This window comes from Amblyomma americanum, chromosome 2 (assembly GCF_052857255.1).
Source record: "Amblyomma americanum isolate KBUSLIRL-KWMA chromosome 2, ASM5285725v1, whole genome shotgun sequence".
NCBI lineage: Eukaryota > Metazoa > Arthropoda > Arachnida > Ixodida > Ixodidae > Amblyomma > Amblyomma americanum.
The window spans coordinates 133,070,490-133,097,626 of NC_135498.1; the positions used below are offsets into that span (position 1 = coordinate 133,070,490).

At 45.5% G+C, this 27,137-nt stretch overlaps 1 protein-coding gene and 1 pseudogene across 2 annotated transcripts in view; both read right to left on the reverse strand.

Annotated features, from left to right (window-relative positions):
• Positions 1-16,926, reverse strand: part of LOC144121815 (monocarboxylate transporter 12-like) — a 36,610-nt gene extending 19,684 nt beyond the window's left edge. For both annotated transcript variants that reach the window (XM_077655224.1, XM_077655223.1), the window contains exons 1-4: positions 16,837-16,926; positions 11,614-11,734; positions 7,625-7,880; positions 3,089-3,232 (exon numbers count right to left, since the gene is read on the reverse strand). In XM_077655224.1, the coding sequence (XP_077511350.1) occupies positions 3,089-3,232; positions 7,625-7,856 (376 nt within the window). In that variant the 5' untranslated portion in view covers positions 7,857-7,880; positions 11,614-11,734; positions 16,837-16,926. The remainder of the gene's footprint in view (positions 1-3,088; positions 3,233-7,624; positions 7,881-11,613; positions 11,735-16,836) is intronic.
• LOC144120075 (uncharacterized) lies at positions 11,657-22,290 on the reverse strand (annotated as a pseudogene).
• Positions 22,291-27,137: the final 4,847 nt, after the last annotated feature.

The window sequence follows — 27,137 nt, forward strand, 5'->3', positions numbered from 1 at the left end:
TGGCCAGTACACGGTGGCTTCTTGGACAACCGCACATAAACATAGGTAGACCCCTGGAAATCTAGCTAAACGTCATCAGTGAGCACCCCAACTTTTCTGATCCTCCTTCCGAATCGTTAGAGTGCGAGAGGGCTGAAATGCTCCCACGGTGCTCCCTAAACGTATGCTGGACGCACCAAGCCATGTAGAACCCTCTAGATCGTGCAAGATATGTGGCATAATTTTTTTCTCGCTCTTTACATCCCTTTTTTACTTTGCCGTTCAGAGTCAAAGACCTACAACGGATATACTTTCTGCATTTGGATTGGTGGCCAAGGCTCGGTCAATACTTACGCTACTACTATTACTTTTACTTACGCACATTACGTCTATTAGTACCTACTTAAAGGACGATCGAACCTTGCCATCCTCAGTGAGCAAGGAACTCGTACGGGTTCCAAAATGTCAGTCGTAACTTTCACGTAGTTGTCTCCAATTTTTTCATTTGATATATTGTAACTGAGAATAGCACTTTCCCTGACGAGCGGAAGATCACAAGTCAATTTCGTGACGTTCATCTAAAGCCTCAAGCAGCTGTAAGAAAATCATAAATTTACCAAGCATCTTTTTCGGAGAAGTATGCGGTATGCTAGACAAAGTACAGCCCAATGCCTTGGCCACAGTCTCCTAACCTTGATTAAAAATTGCTCTCTGTTAAAAGGGCACAAGCATCAGGAGTCTATAGACTAGTTCAGGAGTCCTCAGGAGTCTACAGAATATAGACTAGTCTATAGACTATATAACCCTGTTCAGTGCCAGCTACGGCCGGCTTACCCCTCCAAGCTTACTGCTCTCATCCACCCACGTAACCTTCTGCCCGCTTGCCTACTCTTGGTATCCCAGTGCGTTACCCTTAACGAACATCTGTTATCCTCCCTTCACATTACATGCCCTGCTCAAGCCCATTTCTTGTTCTTCATGTCGACCAGGATGTAATTAATCCGCGTTCCGTACCTGCCCTCTGCCCTCCTCCTGTCTCTTAATGTTACACCTATCATTTTTGCTTCCATACCTCGCTGCGTTGTTCTAAATTTAAGCTTAATGCTTTCCGTTAGCCTCCACGTTTCTGTTACATAGGCGAGTGCCGGTAAGATAGAGCTGTTATATATTTTTCTCTTGAGGGATCATAGTAAACTGCAGCTCATGACCTCAGGGAACCTATGAAATGCGCTCGAACCCATTCTTATTCTTATGTTAATTCACTCTCATGGTCCGTATAGGATCACTACCTGCCGCAAGCACGCACATTTTCCTACCGCTCTCCACTGCCTAGCTGCATAATCGTTAACTGATGTCCCGTCTCTTATTGCTGAACATTACTTTGGTCTTCTGCATAGTAATTTTTAGACCTACCAATCTGCTCTGCCTAAGTCATTGATAATGCGTTGCAGTTCGACCCTTGGGGCACCTTATCAAAGCAATTTCGTCTGTTACTCACAGATTGCTGACGTATTCTTTATGAGCTCTTACCCCCTTTGTTCCCAATCTAAGCCACTGAATAGCTCTTGTAAACAGGTGGCGAATGACATTGGTGAGACTTTGTCTTCTTCTCTAACCTCCTTCGTAACTGGGGTTTTAAACTGACAGCGTTAAGGAGCTCCTCTAGCGTAAAATCAGGCGTCGCCGCCGGCGTCGATGGCGTCGTTGTTCACGAGAGAAAAGTCCAAGAAAAATTCCAAGAGAAGCAAGCAAGCAGGCAGACAGGTCACCTAGGTAATGCGAGTTTGAGGCGTCATCACAACCTGCGCACCGGACTTTGAGCAAACTGCACACCATGGTAGCCAGCAGTTACATTAATGGTTGGTCGCTCAACAAAGACAACTTTTGCTGCACAAGGCCCATAGGGGGCAGCACCTTCGATTTCAGGGTAGTGGCGCATCGCTTAACTACTGCACCACTGCGCCAGAACTGGCTTCAGGCCTTTCTAGGATGTATGAACGTAGAGAATGACCAATTCTGCATATATCGGCATTCATCCAATGCTCTATCGTGACATACCATTCAGGCGGAGCTTAAGTGTTCCCTAAATTTTTTTTTGCTGCAGATTTTGTGCAGGACTGTTTTGGTTATTCTCCCATTATACATATCTTCTAGTATTATTACACAGAACTCACCTCCACCTTGAGTCCCTAATGCCTCCATGATGGCTGCTGTTTCGGCTTAGTAAAATGGTTTCTCGTATTCTATTAAGCCTGTGAATTGGGGTTGGTTATATTTTGCGGATTTCTCTATCGCCTGATTGACAGTGTTAACGTGGTCAATTGTCGAGTACCCGTTACGAAATCCTGCCTATTCATTTCCTTGATTGAAATCCAAGCCTGTTCAGACTCTGTTAGCGATTACCTTTGTAAATATCTTGTAGGCAGCGGACATTAAGCTGACAAGTCTGTAATTTGTCACCTATTTGACGTCTTCTTGCTTATGGATTAGGAAGTGTTAGCGTTATCTGAAGTTTTTCCAGCACTATCTTCACACCGTTCTTCGACACATCTGCTCTTACCTCATCCGTGCGAGGCGCCTTCCCTATTTGCATTGCTCCGAAGAGTTCCTTTACTGCGTCTTTCGTTTCTGGGAGATATCTCACTACAGTGCTCTACTGCCGCGCTAATTAACGCCCTGATTAGATTTTCTACTCCAAAGATTTATGTCGAAATCTTCAGATACTTTATTTATCCAATACAAATTGCTAATGATACTGCCCTCTTCGCCTCTTAATGCACACATATGATTTTTACCTACGCCCAGTTTCCTCCTAACTGCGTTTAGCTGTTCTTTAGAGTTTGCTCGATTCTCTCCTTGTGCATGTCCTTATGTCGGTTACCTTGCGCTTATTGATTACCTTTGATAGCTCTGCCAGTTCTGTTCTGTCGCTTGGTTACATCTAAGCTGTTTGTAAAATAGTTGCTTGAAACGTCTTTCAGCCGAAAGCGAAATCTAAAAGTGATTCTTCGCAGCTTTTAAATTCCACAGTTTCTAAATTCTGGTCGAACTGTATTGAAAAAGCGTAATGATCGCCAGCAATCGAACACAGTTTCAAAACTTAACTCACCGTGAATAACGCCGAATGTCACGGTCATCCATACAACGGTTGGTACGAAGGCAGATGTGATTAGCGCCAGGGTGTTAACAAAACAGCTGAGCTGAACGATGTGATACGTACTGATATAACGTTGCAGTACGAATACAATCAGTCCTGCAATGTGTGGAGAACAGACACTTTATTTACGATAGAAGATTGTTTTTCCCTGGTATTTGCAGGCGTTTTACATAGAACAATTTATTTACTTGATTACATATATGACTGTTTTTCCCTGGTATTTGCAGGCGTTTTACATAGAACAATTTATTTACTTGATTACATATATGATGTCCTGGGCCACGCACAACCTCATTTCACAGCGCACTGAATAATCAGAAAGTCTGGCACAGCCTAGAGAAACACAACTGTCCAAACAGATGACTAATATTCATTCTTAGACCGGTACAAATTTGTGGTAAGTGTAGAAAGTAAGAGAGAAGAATTACGACAATTCTGAGTAAACCAATTCCTCCTTCGAGAGAAAGCAGAAAAAATTATGCTCCACAAGCTTTCGTTTTTCCTAGATAATAAGCGGGCTTATAAAAAAGGGACATCCATCTGATTGCATTTTATTGACGAATACCTTTCTGAAAGAATTGGAATGCGCATTGTTGGAGGGTGGCACGTTGGACGTGGCTGGGATTTTTCCTCTGTGTAAGCTTGAGGCAATATTTCTATGATTGACCTCTACGTGTCTAATTCTAGCATTGAAAATGGCAGGTGAGAGTACTGCAAGAAGTGTGCCGAAGCCAGGCTTATCATCTAGATTGTCTCAATCGTCTCACAAATCTGCACTTGCACTCTCACACCCTCTGTGCTAGATTTGAACTTATCTAAAAGTTAAATTTAACTTTCAACGTCATGGTAGGATTCTTACATTATAGGTTCTATTAGGACAAGGCAGCTCAACGATGTTATGCACAAGCACCATCACACAAGTTCGTTAACTCATCAAGTGTACTGCTTTCAAGTGGGCTTTATACGTCTTTTAAAATCAATGCTTACTTTGCGCGGCTACTATTCGCAACGTAGAGAGCACCGTTTAAGCTGGCAGAGCTTAGGAGTCATCACGATACTACTGTTCACCAGCCAAGTTATTTCGGCGAAGCCTTTTCGGGTGCCCGATTGTAAGTGTAACTTATTTTAATTAAAAAATATAAATTCCCTCAAATTAGCATGTTTCTGTTGCTTCATATTATGATGTTTGCAGATAATAATCTTTTCCGACGAAAATTGCTTCGCCAGCGGAAAAATACGTTTCATCTATGGGGTTTATATTAGGTCATCTAATCGCATGAAATAATTTAGGCTATTCGATTGGGAAAAGAATGCCCGTTCATACCAGGAAACCGCCCTGCTCAAAATGTGCTGTTGAATATGTGAGTAACTAGCCACAGCGGGCGCCGCAAAAATTTTTAGTCTCCCTTTTAACATATGTGGAGCGTTTACCAACCCTTCAACACCACGCCAGATGCACAACACTCTTCAGGGCACAATTTGCAGCGAATAGCAGTAGAATTGGACACCTCGGTTTCTCCACAGAGTTGAAATGGTTATTATTCCTGCTATTTTTGTAAGATGCTCATTTTTATTTACGCTCCTCTTCAACACAAACGGTTTCATTCCGTGTGTTGAAATATGTTTGCACTTTGGCGCGGAAATGCAGATTTGTAAAAAGCTGCAACATTCCTTCGCTCTCAGTGTCGGGTGTGTGAAGACATATTCGCAGTTCAGAAATTATTTTCGCAGTGCAAATGTTACTAATGCAACGAATCTAAGTGGCTCATTTAGCCTCTGGCGACGTGAAACCAAGCCTCACGTGGCGCATAAAGAAGAATAAACTAACATGCACAATATCTTTATCGAGCTCCAAGGTTATCAAAGCCCCTTTTCTACTGCTCTGAAGTGCAGTCTTTGGCAGTGGTCGTGTAGGTTTAGATATATTTCACGACAGAATCAATGGTCATTTTTGGTTTCTAGCGCTTAACGTGGCACCGCGCCAAAAGAATTTCAGAACTCGTCCTACAGTACTCTTGACCGTTCGTGCAGCAGCGAGAAAAGATGTCAGAATTACCGGTTATATCTTGAACCTTACATAAAAGCAAGGTAAAATGACCGGCTTTAGGACAAGCGGCCATTAATTTGTAAAAAAGACAAAAACAATGGCGTTCAACAAATTTTTTCCTCCTGCCATTTCCACATTACAACCAAGAAAGCTAATTACTACCCATCTGCCTAGTCTGGAGCAGAAGATTGCGACGGCTGCGCCATGCTTATGATTCCAACCATACCAGGTCATACCATTTCATAACGTAACATAATCTACTACACCATGCCGTACCATAACGTACAATAACCAACCGTAACATAACATGTCATACCTTACCATACCATAACATATAATACTAAAACTTATCATAATATAACATGCCATATCGTTCCGTACCGCACTGTATCATATCATAGCATAACGTACAGTACCATACCATAAATTAATATACCGTCCCGTACGTTAACATAACACAGCATGTCATAACCTGCCACAGCGTGCGATACCATAGCATATTATACAGAGCCATACCGTGCGTTATATTATGCTATTCCCTAACATACCATACCATACCATGCCATAACATAATAAACCTAAAGTATCTTACGATATATTACGCTATCACAACGTATCATACCGTACCATACAATAACATACAATACCACACCATAAATAACATTCCACACCCAAAAACAAACTTTGTTCATGCACAGACGTTGGCTGGTTCAGTTGCTCTCCGCGTTTTTCACCGCGTATTAGCGCTCAGAAAATAATTCTACTGTTTTAAAAAAAAAAGAGGCTGTTTTCCAGTCCACGTACGCTGCCTGAAAGGGCGCATTCTACTACATTTGCTACCCTCACATCAACTGTCGGAGTGCGGTGCGCCGGTCTGGACGCCATGAGTTCAGAGTAAGATGAGATCCGCATGCGGCGCGACAGTGTTCGGAACTTGCAGGGGGGGGGGGGGGGGGGGGGGGAGGTTCAGGAACATTTAACCCGACTGTACGAGATCAGGAAGTCATTGTGCGTTGTGTCTCACGAACTGCGATCAGGGGAAGACAAGAATTACCAAATGAGCTAGGGTCCCCCAAAGCATTTTCCGTGAAGTGTTCATTCATCCATCAACTGGTACCCATTTCTGAAAATTTTTTCAGCTCCTTTGTACAAATGCACTTAGTCGCATACAGTGGAAACGTTAGGCAAGCTCACCACAATGAAAGGACGGGCTCACGAAACATGACCACTGCACAAATCACGAATAAAATAAAGCTACTCCTCTAGCGAAGACATTAGGCTGGTAACATCGAGGCAGACTCATAAGAAGAGCGTCGCACGATTCCGAACGACCACTACCCGCGATAAGCAGTGTCCTAAAGTTCGAACATGGGTAATTGAACAAACACGACCATTTCAGGATCCTGAGCGTAAGGCTGCCTGCAAAAAGACACTCAGATAGCAGCTTCATTGTATGGTTCGAATAAAATCATGGGATATTACTCCTGTCTAATAAAATCATGCGATATTTATTATACCTTTCTTTCTTTGCGGCTAAGGCAACAAATGAACGCCATTTAAAAGCTATTAGCCCTTCATGTGCAAACTATTCGAAGAGTGGTACTTTAAAACTAAAAGCTATTAGGGACAAAAATACTGACATATAACTGACGTGCTCAGCTTCAACATAACTCAACAAGCGTGGGTTAGGTACCCAAAGGTCGATCGTGATAGGTCAGAGTGAGATAATCTCACCACGTACGGAAAGGGCAGCGTGTAGAAGTGAACGTCCTGCTAGCCGCTTTTGTCGTTTTCGATCACATTCATAGCCTGGCAGCGCATTTTGAACCAATAAAATCATGCCGCCGAGTACTGGCGCACACATGCCTGAGTCGCTGCGCACAGGTGTTAACGTCTAACTCATTTCAATGCCCACATCGTCACCCTCTTGTGATTAGGGCACAAACAGTTGCACTGAATGTTGTAGGGAACACATCTGAGAGCCCTGCCGCGGTGGCTCAGTGGTTAGGGCGCTCGACTACTGATCCGGAGTTCCCGGGTTCGAACCCGACCGCGGCGGCTGCGTTTTTATGGAGGAAAAACGCTAAGGCGCCCGTGGGCTGTGCGATGTCAGTGCACGTTAAAGATCCCCAGGTGGTCGAAATTATTCCGGAGCCCTCCACTACGGCACCTCTTCTTCCTTTCATCTTTCACTCCCTCCTTTATCCCTTCCCTTACGGCGCGGTTCAGGTGTCCAACGATATATGAGACAGATACTGCTCCATTTCCTTTCCCCCAAATCCATTTATTATTATTAACACATCTGAGAACATATGTCTATCACGTCACTTCAAGCCACAAACAATAATGAAGAGCACATAAGTTCTATATGCAAAGAAGATGGCGGCAGAAAACACAATGCTTCAAATGCCAACGAAGCATCAATAATGCGGCTATCTTACCTGATACGTGAGTGACCATGGAGCAGGCGCTCTGAGGCCAGGACGCTTCTTCTCGTGTTACACCGAATTTGTCCATGAAGAGCACGTAGAAGAGGCCGAAGCTGGAGAACGGCATGCAGAGCAAGAACGCGGCGCACGCCATTGTGATTGGGACGCTCCAGCAGCGGTCCTTCGTATCTTTGTCCCCATCGCCGACAGCCTTGACGCGAGAGGTGTGATGACTTGAAGGCATGACGTCACTTCGACCAAACGCAGTCTGTTAGCGCAGAGAAAGCGTATCATTAGGTAATAGAATATGCGATAAAGGAGGTATACCTCAATATTTACAAAACCGCTGCAATGGTAGTTAGGAAAATGAAATCTATACTTCGTTTTCCGTACGGCTACGTCAGCATCACAGTCAATACTGTCACCAAACATAGACTTTTGCCGAACCAGTCTGGTGTGGAATGCTCACGCAGAGCACGTGGAAAATAAAGCGATGCAAAAGGTGTTGCTTCTTGAAACAGCCCTGCTGTATTTAACGAAGCAAATCTGGCTTCAGGCGAATAGTACTATCTGTGTCCGGACTTAGAATACGGGACCGTCGCCTAGTTCCCACTTACGCAAGATCAAGGGAGTATGCTAGAGGCTATGCAGCGAAAAGCTGTGGGTTTTAATTTGAGCAGGTACAGGCGTGCAGTCTCGCCGACGCCGAAGCTGTACCAACTCGAGCTTGATACGCCAGCCTGCCGTGCAGCGTTTCACCGGTGGAAATCGTCCTAGTGTGTAGTGCATGATGCGGTTCTTGTTGTTATTTTTATTCTATTAATTGTTAGTCCGATGTTATTTCTCACCAATTATCATTATTGCTATTAACTTAACAGCCTCTGTTCACACACAGTCGCACCGCTGTCTTTTATGTTATTTCTTTGTTCAACTTTGTTTTTGCCCTTCCTGAAATCATCCCGATTGGGATTGGCAGTATTTTTAAATAAATTAATAGATAAATTTATGTATATGTCCTTGAATACCAAGCTTAAAGTACATTCTGGCACATAAATTACATTTAACATTTCCACTGACACCCGTCATAAGCAAAAGTTCACAATAGAAGAATTTTTCTGCGCAAATAATACGTGCATGTTTTCTTTTATTCAGCGGTCTATGCCAGAGTGGAACTTTTTAGACGATTCAGTGTTTAACCGATTCAAAAATTCATGGAAACTGCTGCCATAAGTGAGTTATCAACGTAAATGATGCGCATTTTTTTTCAATTGCTTTTCAGGCGCATAGTACTATGTCGGGACTTAGAACACGGGACCGTCGCCTAGGTCCCACTTACGCAAGATCAAGGGAGTATGCTACTGTCAAGGTGTCAAGCAGATTACGCGTTACCTTTTTTTGTCTCTTTAACGAGCTGCGAGGCTCGAGGCTTACAGGCTTCGAGGCTTGAAGCCTCGCAGCCCCTCCGGCAACATAGGTGGGCCACGTATGTTATGTGACCTTGTGGGGTTATCACAGCCTGCCCATCGAATTGTGAGTAAGCTGACCGCTGTGACAGTTAGCAGTTAAGTTAATGATTGCTCGCGAGAGGTTGCTCGTGGACAGCAACTTGGGTCTCACAAGCCCCACCAGTGGCAATATCAGCCATCGCAGGGCAGTGGCGCATCGCTTAACGGCTGCACCGCTGCGCCAGCAGCGGTAAGGTGACTCCCAGCGATCTGTAAAAGTAAAGTCTAGAATTGCCAATTCTCCATAAATGTGGTATAACCCATTGAAGCTATCAGCTCATACAGTTAATGCGGAGCTTCAGTGTCTCCTCCAGTTGTTCACTGCTTTTTGTCATTGACCAGATATTTTGTGTCTTCTTTACTTTTTTGCACCTCTAGCAGTGATTGCCTGCTAAACTGCGTGTGCGCAGAGAGAATTGAATCCCACTGTTGTAAAAAAAATGTCTAAACTGATTGGCAGTATTGGGAAATAAATAAATACAAATAAGTATAGCGTCATATAATAAGGCGAACTCAAAATCCCACCATTTACAGCTGATTTTCTCACCACGGCTGTTAGGCAGCTATTTCCGAGCGTAACAAAAAAGCAACGGCAGATATTTTCCTACGATTTTAAAATACAAGCGTCTTTTCATGACTTTCTCTGGAAAACTAAACGCGTTTTCCTAAAAGCTCTCACTTATCGCACTTAAATCGGAGAAACCATGGTAATGGCGTGTACCGCGCCTACGACTCACTCCGTTCCTTCCGCCATAAGAGAGCCTTTGTGAAGGGATACAAGGCTTCAACCTACCTTGGTAACATCTAAGTATACAGAAATATTCGGAGAGCATCTGGTTCCCGTCTCGCACATAGCTTTGACGAGCTTGCTGGCCAGCACAGCAACTCACGCATTTCCGGTTAAAGCATGACATGGCACACAAGTCGCCTTTTATCGCAGAGAAGGTGTACGTCTGCATCAGCCTCTCTAAAAAGAGTTCTGCAATGTTTGCCAGCATAGAAAGAAGCACGGGGACCGAACAAATCAACGTAAGAGTCCTGTGGCCACTGTTCTTTTAGCGCTTCGAATAAATATAGACCACGAGCCTGCATAACGCCTCCTCAAGGTTTAGCACACCACTGCGTGAGGTGGGCAACTCGGGTGTCGCGTGGTGACATATTCTTCTACGAGGAGGAATGCAGGCTATTAATATCCTCCGGCGGTGCGCTAACTATAGAGTTGATGAAAATATTTACAAAACGTAAAAGCGCCACAGGAGCTGAACAAGAGCGCAATGTCAATCCCAATTGAAAAACGAGCACAGCTACATGCTAAGAAAAAAAAATCAATCCGTGTGAAAAACCTGGCCATGAATAGCCTATGGTTGTGGGAAATTGCTGACGAAAGAACGAGTGCAGTCGAACAAAACTATAGTTGGTTACACAATGAGGTGCACTTAAAATCTTGTCGTCGCCATACGGCTGCAAAGGAGACATATATCTTGGAAGTAATCTGCCTAACGATACCAATCGTGCGCGTACTCTTGAATGGTGTACTTCTGGAAAAACTAATACGAGCAGGAAAAAAGAGCCCGTGAGGAAAGAAAAAGCGAGGTAGATCTCACAATACCGAAGCCTGGAGGGTGCCTATGAGCGAACAGATGAGAGGAAAGAAACGAAAGAGAGGGCAGAAGGCGGGATTTGGTCAGACAAGCCCACTTGTCGCCACGGTCATTTTGTCGCTAACAACCTATCTGCGGGGTCGGAATGCATGTGGAGGCATTTTGGTGCACTATACCTTACGCGGCTGCAATCGTGGGACTATTTAAACACACATATTATTCCATTTTCGTGCTTAAATTCTCTACTTGAAAAGCTGTATCATGCAGTAACCTCATTCAAGCATTCATGTTGAAAGTGTACAAAATACAAATGTCAAAAAATATTTGTAGAAATGTACAAATGAAATTTATAATGACAAATGCATGATTTTGAACCAATGTAGGACGTTTTAACGGCCTTTTAATGATAATTGTATGACATTTTTATGACAAACCTTTGTGAAGTTATTGCATCTTGCAAATACATTGAATGGAGTTTAAATGGCTAATATCAACTGGAAGGAGGCTCACGGAAAATGCATCAGAAATTCGAATCAAGAACCATAGACACCGCCTATTGGAACTTACCGCTACCACATTTCCCGGATGCGTTACGACACAGTGTAAGCCAAAATTTTATATCTTGTCAACCGCATGCTTATGGCGGCTAAATAGTTCACCAAATGTTTTTAAACATACAAGAAGAGTTAAGCCAGCAGTTTTGTTGTGAGGCCCTCTCATCGTCTTAACACAGTCCTCTAGGATACTTCACTCATAGTTTGTTCCTAATTGCCACCTGTCACAGTTCTTAGATGACAAAGAAATTATTCTTGACCATATTTTATACTCGCATCTAGAGAACATTCTCTGTTGCTAAGCGAATTGATTTTGCGACGAATGACAAAGTGCAATTTACCCATTAGGATAAGAGTTGCTCCACCGACGATATAATCGGTCCTCTAGAGCTTTTCAAACCTTGGCTCCCAAGAGATGCGATGTGCCGGTGCCTCTAATCCAAGCCCGCTCGCCAGCCGGACCTGCACCATGCCAGAGGCATGCATTTACACCTCCCGAGTCTATTCACAATGTGTCCCGAAGGCCGATCAATGGCGACGATTCTACAACACCGCGAGAGATCAACAGCGTGCATACTGTGAAACAAACCACGTAGCAGCAGCACCGTCGCTTGCGGAGCTGTTTCGGTTGGCAGGTCAGCCTACTGGCGGATTTTGCTCTCCTGCTGCTGCGTAGAATTGCAAAAGCTTCGCAGCTCATTTTTCTTCGCGCCACCTGTAGACCGAATTGTTTGACCCTCGTAAGCAGGCTGTGCGAGCGCTCCTACCTTCGACACCGGTTGCCATCTGTCTTGCTGGCGCGGCGTGGTGGACTGCGGATCGCGCCGGCGCTGCGCGTAGAACGCGCGTTTAATGCTCTTCGCAACGGTCGTTAAAGCGCTCCATCACCTAAGATATGGGGGTGTGCACTGTGCTTCAGTACTCAAATGTCCCTTCTTCCAGAACGTACTGAGGTTATTGGAGTGTCACGAAATGGTGACTGCAATCCGGATAGCAGAAAGACAGCGAAAATGGTGTCCACACAAAACTTTATTTGAGGTGACTTAGCCAGGAATGGACTGAATCACTCGGCGGCGGCGTAACGCAAGGACTTACTGCAAAAACAACAACCGCACTGTGCAGCTATGCTCGGCAATATTTCTTAAGCACCTTAAGGGCAGTAAATCGCGGTTGTATGCAGGCGCGGCCGCGGAGCTGGCGCAGCCCCGCAGTGCCCGAAGAAACACCCGCACCGCGGCGCACCGGTCGGCGGAAAATGGCCGCGCCGGAGAATGCCTGAGGATTCCGGTCTAAATAAAACTGAAACGCAGAGGCTGCAAGGAGGAATAAAGGATAGCACGGGACTCCGATGTGCCCTCTGTCCTCAGCTGCCCTCAGTGCGACGCTCCTATAAGCAGCGGGCTTTGCTCCGCGACCGATTACCTTCCCAGCGACTCTTCAAGCGCATGGTATTTATGCACATGCCTCTACGTACCTTCATCTGCTTTTTCTGCCTCTTCCTTCCTCGTCCAATTTTGTGTGAGCGCTCTGTGAAGTATTGAAAATTGCATTTGCCTGCTTTTCCCTCTCTCATGGCGCACATGTAACCTTGATGCCATACCAGAGCATTCGCTTCACGTGCACATGCGCATACGTCCACAGCCCTGTGCTGTTTTGAATTCTGTCTTAAATTTCCTCCAACGCTGGGGCTTTACGTCACGGAACTCTTGTTTTTCCTGTGTGATTACAGGTTTAAATGAACCGCTGTTGCTCTCAAGGAAGCGAGATCGGACTGCAAGTACTAGAGGAAAAAAAATATTTCGTGGTTGCACTCCGGAGCTTTGACGATGCTTTGGGCAGCGTATAACTTAACTTTTCGCTTTAAATAACATCAGCGGTAATGCGAAGTGCATCACGAACCGGTTCAAATGTGTAGCACCGCCTTAAAGAAATACAGGCTGCATTCTTGTGGACATATTGTGCATATCGCAGGCGCCAACTGAAACCCTTCCTTCTTCTCGATGTTTGATTCCACTCTGAAACTCATCAAAGCTCCACCAAAACTGGCTCAGTTTTCTTCTTAACTTTGCTTATTGCTACTTTGGACTGCAACTGCGAGCATCAGTTTAATTTTTGCCATGGCTTGTATTTTTCTGCTCATTTGCGTTTCACTCTGCTCATTAGAACTACAACACTGCAGCGTTTTTAAACACGGTTTAAATCATGTCAACACTCCCTTCTATCTCCCAACCTTTCCAGCCTATAACTCCCTCAATGACTGCCTCGTTGACGTCGGGCCTGTTACAGAACCAGCTGACCCCATTCAAACAAGGCAGCTTCAAGCTCTGCGGCTATCCAAGTGTTGCCGTATCAAGTGGCCTTTCTTTCTAAGGCAGGCATCATATGCTGTTTGTCTGTAACGTCCCGAAGCCACTCATGTTATGAGTGCATCGTTGTGCAGTGCTTCGGCAATTTTGAGCAACTGAGGTTATTTAAGGTGTACCGACATCACAGAGAACACGAGCGGTTTGTGTCGTTTCGCTCCCATCAAAAAGCGCGGCCGCGGCCGGCATAGATCCCGTGTCCTCGGGTTGAGCAGTCGGGAGCCCTAACCGCTGGTCCATCGCGGCGCGGTTCTCGAGCAGGTGTCGGGCTGGCAAATGATTTGTTACGCAGAATTGTTGTGTGGTAGTACAAGCACTGAAACTGACAGGATACCATATCGACGTTGGCGTTTAGTGTGGAGATTGGATTTCATATATTAAAGCAAGCAGGGGACAGCTTGAGCTAGATGGTGAGAAAATACTGAAGCAAACAGTGAACTAAGCATTCAGGCGGAAATCGGAAATCATGCTAGGTGACTACAAAACATTTTTCATCGTTATTTCAATTTTTGAACGCTATCCTTGCTTGACGTTTCTTAGCCTCCTAGGTAGAATGCTTGTCACCCCCCATAAGCATACGTCTTTTCTGATCGCCGCTGAAGCGCCACTGTTGAACTGTTTCCCAGAAAGTCTTCCCACGTACATTTAAGAGATCTCTACTTTGTGGGTACCTTTCGCTGCAGTACCTGTAAAATAATCGAGCGTGATTTCTATCCCGCAGCCTCCATCACACAGTGAAAAAGCAAGCTATGATAGCATCGACTGCCAGGCCCATAACAGCCGTACCTTTCTCTAAGCAGACCTATGTAAAGCGGCTTTTATTTGGTAGTTGATTTGCCTTTTCGCAACAATTGCAGGGAAAAGAATCGACATTCGAAAGACAGGGCCCACAAAAACGGAAGGATGCGTCCTCTCAAGAATTTATTGGTTTAAAGCATGCCTTATCATATTGTCTGTGCTCCACACGCGTGGGTAATAGTATCAACGAAACATAGATAGGACGTGTGTCGATGGAACAAGTGGTCGCGAGCACACAGTACCAAACAAAGCAGAGAAAATGTTTAATTCTGAACTGTGTATTAGAATGAAGGCTAGACCTACGCAGCTAGTGCTAGTCTTCTTCATATACATGGCTCTTAGCAGGTACTGTGCGGATGTCTTTCAATTTTTTGAGAAACTTTCGCCTATTAGAAATTGGGGTCCAATATTTTCAGTGTGAAAGTCCTCTTTATTAAACTTTGCGCGAGAGAGGTATCTTGCAGACCACTTAGTATGCGCATTTTGCAAAAGGATTATTAATCTTTTTTTGTTTCGCTGCCATTCTCGATGATTCATTTTTTCTACCAGGTACATCAGGACACAGTTACTAAAGCTCGCAAGTAATCTCAAAAGTGAGCTCTGTTCCTAACCTGCTTGAGACATTATTGAAGCTGTGGTGCCAATTTTTGTGCAGCAGGCGAAAGGTTCAGGTCGTAGTGCTCCTTCATTTTCTCTCCTCTTCCGGAAGCTTGTGCTAGACGTCACATTTTTCAGTACATCTCTCGCGAGCGGAGAACAGTCTCTAAAAGTGTTTCCGATTGGGAATCAAAACCGGGAGTAATAATACGAGTACACATTTTCTGAAGCCCCAGTTCGAAGCACATATAAACTCAGGCCTCCCAACTATTTATGTTGTACTCAATAAAATAATGGAACAGTTATTTTTGCACACATGGGGATAACACACAGCATACACAGTGTCCAGGAACCCTGGTACAAAAATGTAAAAACACTGAAGCTTATTGAGAACCAGAGTTTTAATTGTAAATGACTCTTTCTTCATGCTCTTTCAAACATTACAAAGAATTCCCAACGCAAAGCTACCGCAGTAGAGTGCAGTATAAGATTATTCAGCTGACTACACTAAGCAGTAGACTAGAAATCCTTTACTTTCTCGTAACAGCATACTGACATCATCAAATCGTGCTGGCCACTAAGACCACCCCTCTAGAACCTTTACCTTTCTTCTAGGGCTTTATTTACATCCCAGTGTTCTCCCTCGCAAAGCAACGCTAGGAGCCTTCCACGCAGCAGATCTACACTTTGACCAGGAGATCGCGATGGACACAAGCACGGTATGTCACTTCGATTTTAATATCCTTGCTAGAACTGTGGCGAAAATATGACGACTATTTTGGCACGCGCTCTTTTACTAGGTTCGGGTGGGTTTTACAGAATAAGGAAGGTAGTCAGATGCAGACCAAGAAAGAAGCCACCAATACCCCTCATAGAAGCCCCCAGCCAATGCCGTCGACCGATTCTCCCCTTTGTTCGATCCTTTGGAGCTGCAAGGGTGAAATGGCAGGTGGTTACAAATGAATGGGGAAAAATTACCAGGGCACTTGAGTCTGCGTACGTGGAGGATTACAAAATCATGGAACTTTCTGTAACGCGTGTTTTTTCCACAACGCGAGTCCGCGATCTGTTTGTTTTTATTTCTTATTGTTACTTTGTTATCTTTATCTTAAAATATTTTTATTTTTATTAAAGTTTTTACTTTATTTATTTTACTTATCACGTCCACGTGCTATGTCGACGCCCGGGGCTATTTTGTCGTTGAAGTGTGATTATTAAAGTAATCGGAATTCATTAAACAAATGTTCCCTCCAGGAAGATCTCATGATGCACTATGTAACACAATGAAACTTTTGCACATTTATCTTCTCAGAACGACGTAATCGTGCCTAGAAAGTTTTGTTGACACAAAACTCGGGACATAGCCATCTAATGCGTTCGCATCAATAATTATCCACTGCTAAATTGGATTAACCGCGCCGTCAACAAAGTTTGTCGTCTCCATTGGCTGGAGGGCTTCCTTTGAGAGACAAGTGCCGCTTCGTTCCTGAGTTGTACGCGACTATGGAGGGCGCTATATTACGACCACCGCTTCTCTGCCAAGAGTAAACGATTCCCTGTTAATATTTCTAGCAAAGATACGATTTTAGTTCTACCATTCGGCAAGTGAATAATACGGCTTTCCACGATCTAACGAAGGATTCTTCGAGTCACTCTTTCAATACATATGCCGTTTTTTTTTTCTTTGCGCACAGAGAGCAGTGTTAAGTGATATATTTTTTGCAGTGGTACCAAGTCTATCAGTATACTTCGTCACCAGACAACAGCAGATTCTTAAAAATAGGACAAGGAAGAAAAATAACGTACCGTCGGTCGCAGTACAATGAAGGTAACTGCGCTCGAAGCTCCAACAGCTGCACCTAGTTCTGCCGGCGCGGGCATCGCCTCACCGGAAGCGAGAAAAAATAGAACAAGCAGTAATGTACGAAGCATATGGAGCGCCGCGAGTGAAATGTTATTTGACCTTGTCTAACGCTCCCTTTGCATATCTGCGCGCTTTTTGTCAACTTGAGTACGTTTGGCGAGTGGAAGTACTAAAACCACGAGGATGCTGCGGATCACAAGACGGTTCCTTCAAGTTTTGCGACAGCTGTTGCGACATAAAATGCTGATTGGCAAGCTCAAAGCATTACGCTAGGTTTTGCCACTTGACAGAATACAGTTTTAGTGGGACGTACGCAGTGAGCTTGCGCACGCAACGACACTGCGGGTGACAAATGCGCATGTGCAGAACGCAACGTATCTAGCCGCGCGTTGTGGATGCCCGCCCGCTATAAAGTATAGCGCAGCGTAGTGTACGTAACCTTGGACGCTACGTGCTGCGTAGAGAACATGGCGGCGCTCAGTTCGCCTGCTTCGGAATGAATACATGTCGCCGTTGGATTTTTTTTACGCGATAGCTCGCTGACATGGTAGCGGTTCGCTTTTATTTCGCCTACTTTTGCCCACACGCACCGGTAAAATTTCTTCAACCGAGCGTTAATGTGCTTTGACATCTCGTTGCTAAATGGCGCTACTGTTTACGAGTCCGCCTGAGGGACGCTACGGCACGGCCAACTAAAGCCTTGTGTTTACACTTTTCACAGCGTACGAAACGCAGTAAGAGATGGGTACGCAAGCCTACTGCGTACGACTCAACTAAAAGCTTCTATTAATGTTTTTTTTCGCCAGGCAAGACGCAATCCTGCACACACTTCAGTATTTCAAACCGAACCGGCAAAGTTGCAGTGCCGGCAGGTGATTGTTTAGCACACATTACACACCTCATGAAATGAAATAATAAAACGTTAAATCTTGAATAAACCTCCGTGGTAATACTTTCGACGCGATAGTATACCTATGGAATCATCCCGGGGCTTGCTGTACGTTAAAGCAGGTGCTAGAGGCTAACGTCACAAGGTTTGCCAAGAGCTTGTAGGATGAAAAAAGCGGTGCTGCATGGACAACGTTTTGCAGGATAGCGTTAAGGCTCCCGGTGTACAGAAAATCCGCCGCCGTTGGTGTCATCGGCGGCGCTGTGAGCAAGTCACAACGTGCCCACCGGATTGCGAGTAAGCTGACCACCCCTGAAGGCGGCAGTTAAATGAATTATTGATCTCGAGGCATTGCTCGGGAAGAGCTACGAGGGTCCCATAAACCGCACCCATAGCAGAAATCCCCACCGCTGGGCAGTGGCTCATCCCTTAACCGCTGAACCATTCCGCAAGGAATGGTATGAGGACCCCCAACGACCTACCAGTGCAATGCTAAGAGCTAGCAGTTGCGCCTATCTAGGCATTAACTATATCACGTCGTTCGCTTGAAGTTTCCCCCTAAATTTTTTTTATTATCTCCCTATTGAAAATTCTCGTATGATTTAATATACAAGAGTGCGGTGAGGGGCTAGTTGGTACGACATTATGGAAAATATGAATAACTGCGCAAAAAGGGCGGGTCAAGAGAGAAGAAGCACAGAACCACACGAGACAAGCACAGACTAACAACTGGTTTATTGCACCAACGCCTCCTTCCTTCGAGAACAAATCGCATGCGCACCAACAGCAAAGACAAAAGCCATAATCAACACGCCAAAGCTGGAAACTCTAACTCCTTGCGGTTCAGGTGTATGGAAGCCTCGCTAACATATTTGTCAGGCCCTAATCTCGCGATTTCCAAGGTTTCAATAACTTCACGTTCTTTCTAAACCCTCGCGCGACCGATAATCTTTGTGCTGCCGAAAAGTGGAGTGCAATCTTTATCGTCATGCTTGCAGATCTTGCAATGGCTAGGCAGATGCTGCTTTCTGGAATCAGCTAAGGAATTGGCATGCTCTAATAATCTAATGTTGATGCATCGACCAGTTTGCCCTACGTACACCTTACCGCAGCTCAGCGGAATCTGATAGATTACATTCACTCTGCATTGCACAAACTTGTTCCTGTGGTTTGTGCTACACTCAATCTTCTTTTCCCTATCTGGTATGACCAAATTGCACAAACGCGACAGCTTGCAAGGTGCCGAAACAAGGACCTCTACGCTGAATATACCGGCGACCCTCTTCATGCCGTGCGAGACCCTGTGTACATAGGGAATTACTTCATACATCCGCCTCTCCTGGGCATCCGCCGCACGAGGCTTTGAGTTTGGGAGGAAGGAATTAAACAGGGACTCGGCAACACCCTGAAGGAGGGCCAGCGGAAAACTGGTGGACCGAAGGCAATCCACCTGTACATCAAAGCTAGCCTTAACCTTGTGAGGGCAGGACTTGGTTATCGAAGCCCTGAGGCAAGTTGACGAAATACCCCTCTTGACCAGCTTCGAATGGGACGAGTTGAAGGGCAGGAGTGCCTTTTTTGACCTAGGCATGTACGCCCAGCATAAGTGGTCGTTTGTTAAAGAATAACTTTAAGTCTAAGAATTGCAAAAAATAATTTGCAGGAAAATCAATGGTAAAATAAACTGGCAAAAGCAGACTTAAAAGATTCTAAAACGTCCATTGCCAGCTGTGTCAAGTTATCGTTGCGGTCAATATTTAAAAGGATTAAAAAGTCATCGACGTATCGGAACACCCGAACGATACGGTCGTCAGAAAGTACCCGCGATAGCGAGCGGTCAATCTCAGCTAAAAGGATCTCAGCTAGAACGGGAGCTACACACGAACCAATACAAATGCCACGTTTGTGCACGTAAAATTTATCCTGAAAACTCACATTCGTTGAAAACTCACAATCAACTTGAAATGGTAGGCAAAACAGCGCTGACGGACGGGACGGAAGAAGGCGAGACACACATGCGCTGACTAACAACCAAATGGTTTATTGCGAAAGAGGGGGCAATATAAAGCATAGAAGGGAAGAATAAATGCGGTGCAAAACATGATATGGCATACATTCGGGATATCATCACTGATTAAGAAAAGCGATCTCCTGTGGGAATAGAGCCACCGATGGTTGGCTTACACATGAGTTGCCTAATGCATGAATGTGAAAGGCCTCCAATATCAGGCACGAGGCATGATCGTTATATTTGGCGATGATAGTTGTTTGGTTCAAAAACGCCTCACATTCTTCGCAATCTGCGAAATGTTATTTCGGCGTGACTTGTCTTCAATGTCTTTCGCGTGTTCGCGTAGCCGATCGTTGACGCACCGTCCGGTCTCTCCGATGTAGAAACGGCCGCATGACAGTGGGACCTTGTACACTACACCATAGCAACAGTTGACGAATTTGTTTCTGTGTTTCTTCTGACAAGACTTCTTTCCACTCTCCTGATTCACTCTCTTGCACAGGCCTCCCAATTTGTTCTTGGCAGAGAAAAGGAGCTTTACGCCGGCTTTGTTCACAATCTTTTTCAGGTTATGCGAAACTTGGTGAACATACGGAATACATGTTATGTGCTTAGTGTCCAGTTTGCGCATCTCCTTCTGAATTCTGCATTCTTTTAATATCGACTCTGCTATGTTAGATAAGATCTTCGTCGGGTATCCCGCAGCGGTAACCCTAGTAACCTGCGCGTCAAAGCTGGCTTGGGTCTTATGTGCACATGATCTAAACAGAGCGGCTTTCATGCATGTTTTCTCTATCCCGCGCTTGACCATCTTAGAGTGGGCCGACCGGAAGGGGAGCAGGCTTTTCTGGGAGCACGGGGAGTATATCCAACACACATGGTCACACGATAGCACAAGTTCCAGATCCAAAAACCTTAGTTTGTTGTTAGTAGGTAACTCTGTGGTCAATTGTAGGTTGTTAAGTTCAGTACTGAACACGTCAAAAATCTGAGCAACAGTTTGTTGGGCGTTACTTTTGCGATAAAATACTAAAACGTCATCTGCATAACGCATAACCTTAACAACGGTGCCGTCCAGCTTGGCTTGAAGTTGTCTATCGCACGAAGCTAAGAACAGATCGCTGAGAACGGCAGCGAGGCTGGATCCAATACAAACACCTTGTTTTTGGATGAAAAAACTATCATCAACTCTAGCAAACGTGGACTGTAAATAAAAGCGGAGCATTTCTAGAAACATGCTAACGTTTATACCACTAGAGTTCTGGAACTTGGTGCCTCCGTGACGGTCGATGCACTTGCTGATTTCTGCGATCACCGCGCTTTGCGGCAGGGAGTAGTACAAGTCCTTGACATCCACCGAAAACGCGCCAACGTGGGCAGGACACTCGTTTTGAAGGAATTCTGACACGGTCTCCGGCTTTCTGATGAGGAAAGGATCTTCAATCTCAAGGTGCGACAGGCACTTCTGCAGGAACACCGCTACCTCGCGCTGCCACGTTTCTCGTTCGGACACAATGACACGAAAGGGGCAGCTTACTTTATGCGTCTTGGCGCTGAAGAAGACGAAAAGGCTAGATGCCTTCGACGCTTTGACGGAAGAGGCCAGTCATGAAAGTCCAGCACGCTCACAAAGCTGTACTGCCTGCTCTTGCACTTTCGACGGCTTGACAGTTTTCACTTGTCTGAAGTTTGCAGCGACTGCAGCTTGAGCCTTTTCCTTGTAGAGGTCGTTTACCACGACGACAAAACCACCCTCTTTGTCCGACTGAACGAGCTTGACGCCAGCGTCTTTGAGGGCTGATACTGCTGCAGTGAGACGGCGCGTGCTTCCTTTCTTCACCTCCTGGGGTAGAGAATCCACGCCTTCCTTGATACATCTCCAAGCTTCATCCGTTCTTACTCTTCTGGTAGCGGTCCTAACAAGAGAGAGGAGCTGTGTTTTGTCGAGTCGCGGATGCTCGCAGTATTTCGGCCCCAGCACGAGCAGGTTATTCACCTTCGGGGGACACTTGCGTTCCCCAGCACGACGACGTCTTGTTGAGGCGAGACGACGTCATGTTGAGGCGAGGTCGGGGGCGCCTTTCGGCGAGGGAGCCTAGGAAGAACCTGTCGCCACATGAATTCCGTCGTCTGCGAAGCTACACGCAGGTCTTGACTGAATCTTCTATTCCCTTGTTCAGGAGGGACGTTGCTTCTGCACGCAATGCTCAGGCACTCCGTGTAAAATCTCGCTTGCCTCCAGGTCTCGGAGCGTAAGATGCGGCACGTCCGCTTGGCATGGCCTTCCGAAGGAATGAGACCCCCGAATAAACAGAGAACGTCCGGAGGCAGAAAGGAATTCTTCAATGAGTACGTGAGGAGACGTGCCCGACACGTTGCTGTAGCCAGAAGGTTTACACATACAACAGATGAGCGGAGGCAATAAGTGGAAAGGAAAGAGCCCGATGTACAAGAAATGAAATCAAGGAGAGGGCTGAGTCGGGCTGGTTGGTTCATGTTGAAATGGTACATCGGAGAGACCGGACGGTGCGTCAACGATCGGCTACGCGAACACGCGAAAGACATTGAAAACAAGTCACGCCGAAATAATATGGTCATTCATTTCGCAGATTGCGAAGAATGTGAGGTGTTTTTGAACCAAACAACTATCATCGCCAAATATAACGATCATACCTCGCGCCCGATATCGGGGGCCTTTCACATTCATGCATTAGGCAACTCATGTGTAAGCCAACCATCGGTAGCTCTATTCCCACAGGAGATCGCTTTTCTTAATCAGTGATGATATCCCGAATGTATGCCATATCATGTTTTGCACCGCATTTCTTCGTCCCTTCTATGCTTTATATTGCCCCCTCTTTCGCAATAAACCATTTGGTTGTTAGTCAGCGCATGTGTCGGTCTCGCCTTCTCGCATTTCAACATGAACCAACTAGCCCGACTCAGCCTTCTCCTTGATTTCACAATCAACGATTGTGAGTTTTCAGGATAAATTTTTCGGACACAATTTTTGGCAATGTTCCTGCCACAAAATGTACGAAAATAAGACCCACTGTTCGCATCATCAAACGGATGAAGAAGAGTGAGGGGCGGTAACGTGAAGGGCCAAGGATGTGAGCAGGTACATAGGTAGGGAAAAATTCTTTTTCCAGAGCTACACGGACAGCCAGTTGCAGGGTGGTAAGGAGGAGGAAGAAAAGGACAGTGGGAGGGGTCTTCTGCAGTACCTTTGCCTGCCTTTCTTTTTTTTCCTCCTTTTACTTTTCCTCGAATCGTGGAGTGCAGACCGTGGTTGCTTGTGGAATGAAAACTGAAAATTTTGACAGATTTGCCTATCTGGTTTGGTTTGAAGAATCATATAAAGTGTATTTCTCCAATCAAAAACTTTAATTTTAACGCAAAGTTTCGAAGCTGACTCCGCTCCTTCATCACGGGTGACCGATACCTCTGTCACGTGGGCAACGCAAAGGCCTTTAAGAATCAGGTCTTTATATACAAAGGTCGAATTTCGGTGGAGGCGAAATTCTAGAGGCCCGTGTACTGTGCGATGTCAGTGCACGTTAAAGAACCCCAGGTGGTAGAAATTTCCAGATCCCTTCTCTACGGCGTCCCTCATAGCCTGAGTCGCCTTGAGACGTTAAACCCCCATAAACCAAACCTTATATCCAAAGGCGTAAGTTGTGCAGCTATAAGGCACAAATGTTGCGCGTTTGCCGCTAAGGGCCTTGGAGGCGAAGGCACTTGTCAGACACCTTTGGAGCCCAAAGGCGCCGCCCTAGAGAACCTACGATCGCAGTGTCTTCCAACGTCTAAAGTAAAATCAATAATAAAAGATACAGCCAACAATGTTTGAAAATATTTTTTTTAAATACGAAAGGTGTGTATGGCTTTGCTTTTGGTGCGGGTTCTATATTCTATGCACAGATTTCAAAACAGTGAAAGTGTTGCAGCAACACCGAGTGCTCCTGGTGGCCGAGGCAATACACAATACGTGCTGGTGATGATGAGAGTAGCTCTTGCAGTACTTTTACGGAAGCTATCAGAATAAAAAATATTATCTGATCTCAACGATTGAAAAGAATACCCCACTTTAATTTTAAAACACTCACTTCAGCCGCCTCGAGCACAGAAGCGGGTGCTAAGCCTGAACGACTGTTTCACCTTTGGGCTACACCGTGTAGGTGCGTCGCTGCCCCTTTAAGCTTTCGCTCCTTTGGGGAAAAAAGGTGCCTTTGCTGGAAAGGCCTTCGAGGAATGCCGTGTGACAGGGATATGAGGGCAGTAGCTAGCTTCTTTAAGTATGGGGAGGAGGAGGTGGTGAAATGAACAAAAGCTGTGCTGTGAAAGGCATGGGGGAGGGGTTGGAAAGGGGGTTAAGGCTGTGAGTCACGTTGTCGCACTGTCGCGAGGCGGTCAATGGCGACTTGTTTTCGTTGAGTTGAAGAAAGAAGTCCCTGGGCCTATACTGGGGGCACGTTTTCTTTTGCGCGGTTAATGTTGTTCAGGGTGGTTTGGATGTGCCAGGATTCGAGAAAAAGCCTTTTTTGGTAATTTGTTTCGGTTCTGAGGTTGCTGATTTCTTCGAAGTTGATTATATGGTCTGAGGCCGCGGAATGTTCGGCTACAGGAATGCCCTCTCTTGTGAAGTTACGGACGTCGTTTCTATGTTGCCGTATTCTTTCTTTGAGATTTTTGGTTGCGCCGATGTAGCTTGCGTCGCAGTCAGCGCAAAGAATTTTGTAGACAATGCCTTGAGCTTTTTCTCTCAGCGGCCCGTCTTTGGGAACAGGTAGGCAAAGCACAACAGTGTTTGTGGGCTTATGCGAAACCTGGAGACCCCCTTTTTTCAAGTTTCGGGCGGTGGTTTCGCTGATGCCTACGACATAAGGTAGAGTGACGTATTTTGGTGGTGGCGCTGGTCCTTGTCCGTTGATTTCTTGGCGCATATTGTAGTGGTTTTGAAGTCGAATGGTTTTTCAATAAAATTTTTTGGGTAGCCGTTCATGATGATTTCTTTGAATATCGTGTGTTGTTTCTGCGTTATGTTTCTCCTCCCTACGGGTTGAAACACGGCGAAGTCGGTTCCTTTGCGCAAACGGCGCGGAAAGGTCAGGAACACTCTTGTTTCCAGGTTGTCAAAAAAAACTTACAACCGCTAATGTGTCAGTCCCAGCAAAGGGTCTCTCCACACACGGACAAAAATCTCCCAAAAATGGCATCAGAGCTTGTTCAGAAGATCAGTTACATTCTTTAATGCCTTCCACCAGCCTAAGGAATTCCACCAACTTTGTTGAAAGCGCAGCGCATCACACAGGTAAACAGTGGCACAAAAGCAAATTTCGGATTATTTAGCGTGGTTTCGCCCAATGCAACTAGGAGTGCTAGCACATCGTTTTTCAGTGCTGTTTCGGTGTTCGGTTCCGTTGAGCCCGGATGCAGCTGAAGAAGACGACGATATTCAAAACACAGTGCAATAGACTCGTATTTTAGGACGCAGAATGTGCGGCTGTGTCGGTGTTGCAGTTGTCTAATGCAGTAACCAGCAAAACTGATGTGTTCCCGCCGCCCGTTGTCGAGACTCACTCGTGGCCGTAAAATAAGTCTGATTATTTTATTCCACGTCAAGTAAATCTCAGATATATAGACAGACCACGACAAAACCCAAAATTGTAGCCTCAGTGCCAGAATAAAAAATGCGACCCCGTCAGCCCGCTGTTGTTCTGCCAGCCTGTGGAGGCAGCGGTTGGTACCAATCCGGCCGCTCGATGGAACCGCATCATCGAGTGGCCATGGTTCTTCCCTACTCACTCAATGAAAAAGACTGCACGCTGAAAGGCTTTTACTTAGAGCCTTTACTACGTTCCTTGGCATGGCCTGTGTACAGCAAAAAATAAAGCCGACCATTGTGAATGGGCAAGACCCTTCTGCGGCCACGTAATTGGCGACAGCTTCAAAAAGCACGTGCTTTCGCCTTGTGTGGCAAGAAATGAGTCGAATGGAGCAAACTACCCATTTCACAAGAGATTATTTGGTGACGAAAGGGGTCGAGCACGGTGCATCGAGTCTACAACTCAACTATATCAAAAACACAAGAACACCGCTAAGTACAACACAAAAATCAGGAGACTCGTTTAAAAAAAACTAAACATTTTGACAGATTTGCCTGTATGGTTCGGTTTGAAGACTTATAATAAACTGCACATCTCAGTCTCACCTGCAGAACAAGCACATAACTTGACCGAAAAAGAGAGCAACGCACGATATTCGAAGAACTCTTCATGAACGGCTAGCCAAAATACTTTATTCAAAAAACCATTCGACGTCAAAACCAGGAAAACATGTGCCAAGGAATCAACGGACGAAGACCAACGCCACCACCAAAATACGTCACTGTACCTTATGTCGGAAGTGTCAGCAAAACCATCGCCCGATTCCTGATGAAAGGGGGTCTCCAGGTGGCGCACAAGCCCACAAACACTGTTGCGCTTTGCCTACCTGTTCATAAAGACCGGCCGCGAAGAGAAAGAGCCCAAAAGTCTACAAAATTCCTTGCGCCGACTGCGACGCAAGCTACATCGGCGAAACCAAAAATCTCAATGGAAGAATTCGACAACATAAAAATGACATCCGCAATTTCGCAAGAGAGAGCAATCCTGTAGCAGAACATTATTAGGACTCAGACCATACAATCAACTTCCAAGAAGCCAGCATCCTCGTAACCGAAACAAATTAGCACAAAACGCTCTTTCTCGACTCCTGGCACATCCAAACCACCCCGAACAACATCAACCGCACAAAAGGAATCCTGCCCCCAGTATATGCCCAGGGACTTCAACGAAAAAGAGTCGCCATTCACCACCTCCCTGCAGTGCGCCAGAGTAACTAACAGCCTAACCCCCTCTCCCTCTCCCACGCCTTTCGCATCACAGCTTTCGTTGATTTGACCCACTCTTCCCCTTCATACTTAAAGACGCTAGCTACTGCCCTCGTCACCCCTGATGAAGGAGCCTAGTCGGCTTCGAAACATTGGGTTAAAATAAGTTTTCGGTTGAAGATGTGCAGTTTATTATGAGACTCGGTTACCACTGCAGAATGCCAGATATCTTATTCTTTATTGCCATATATTTTCACGCATGGCGCCACTATTCTTTTATTCTTTTAGTCGTGATGTCACTGTGCTCGTATACCGCTCAGCGGGGCAACGTAAGCGCGTGCACTGAGAATTCAGACAACGCTTGTTCAAAGACAGCTGGTTCACATGATCTTACCTGCCTCGCGTCACTGCTCTTTAAGGCATCCTAACACAAATATCTATCACAGGGTACTCCCGACTTGCATCATTC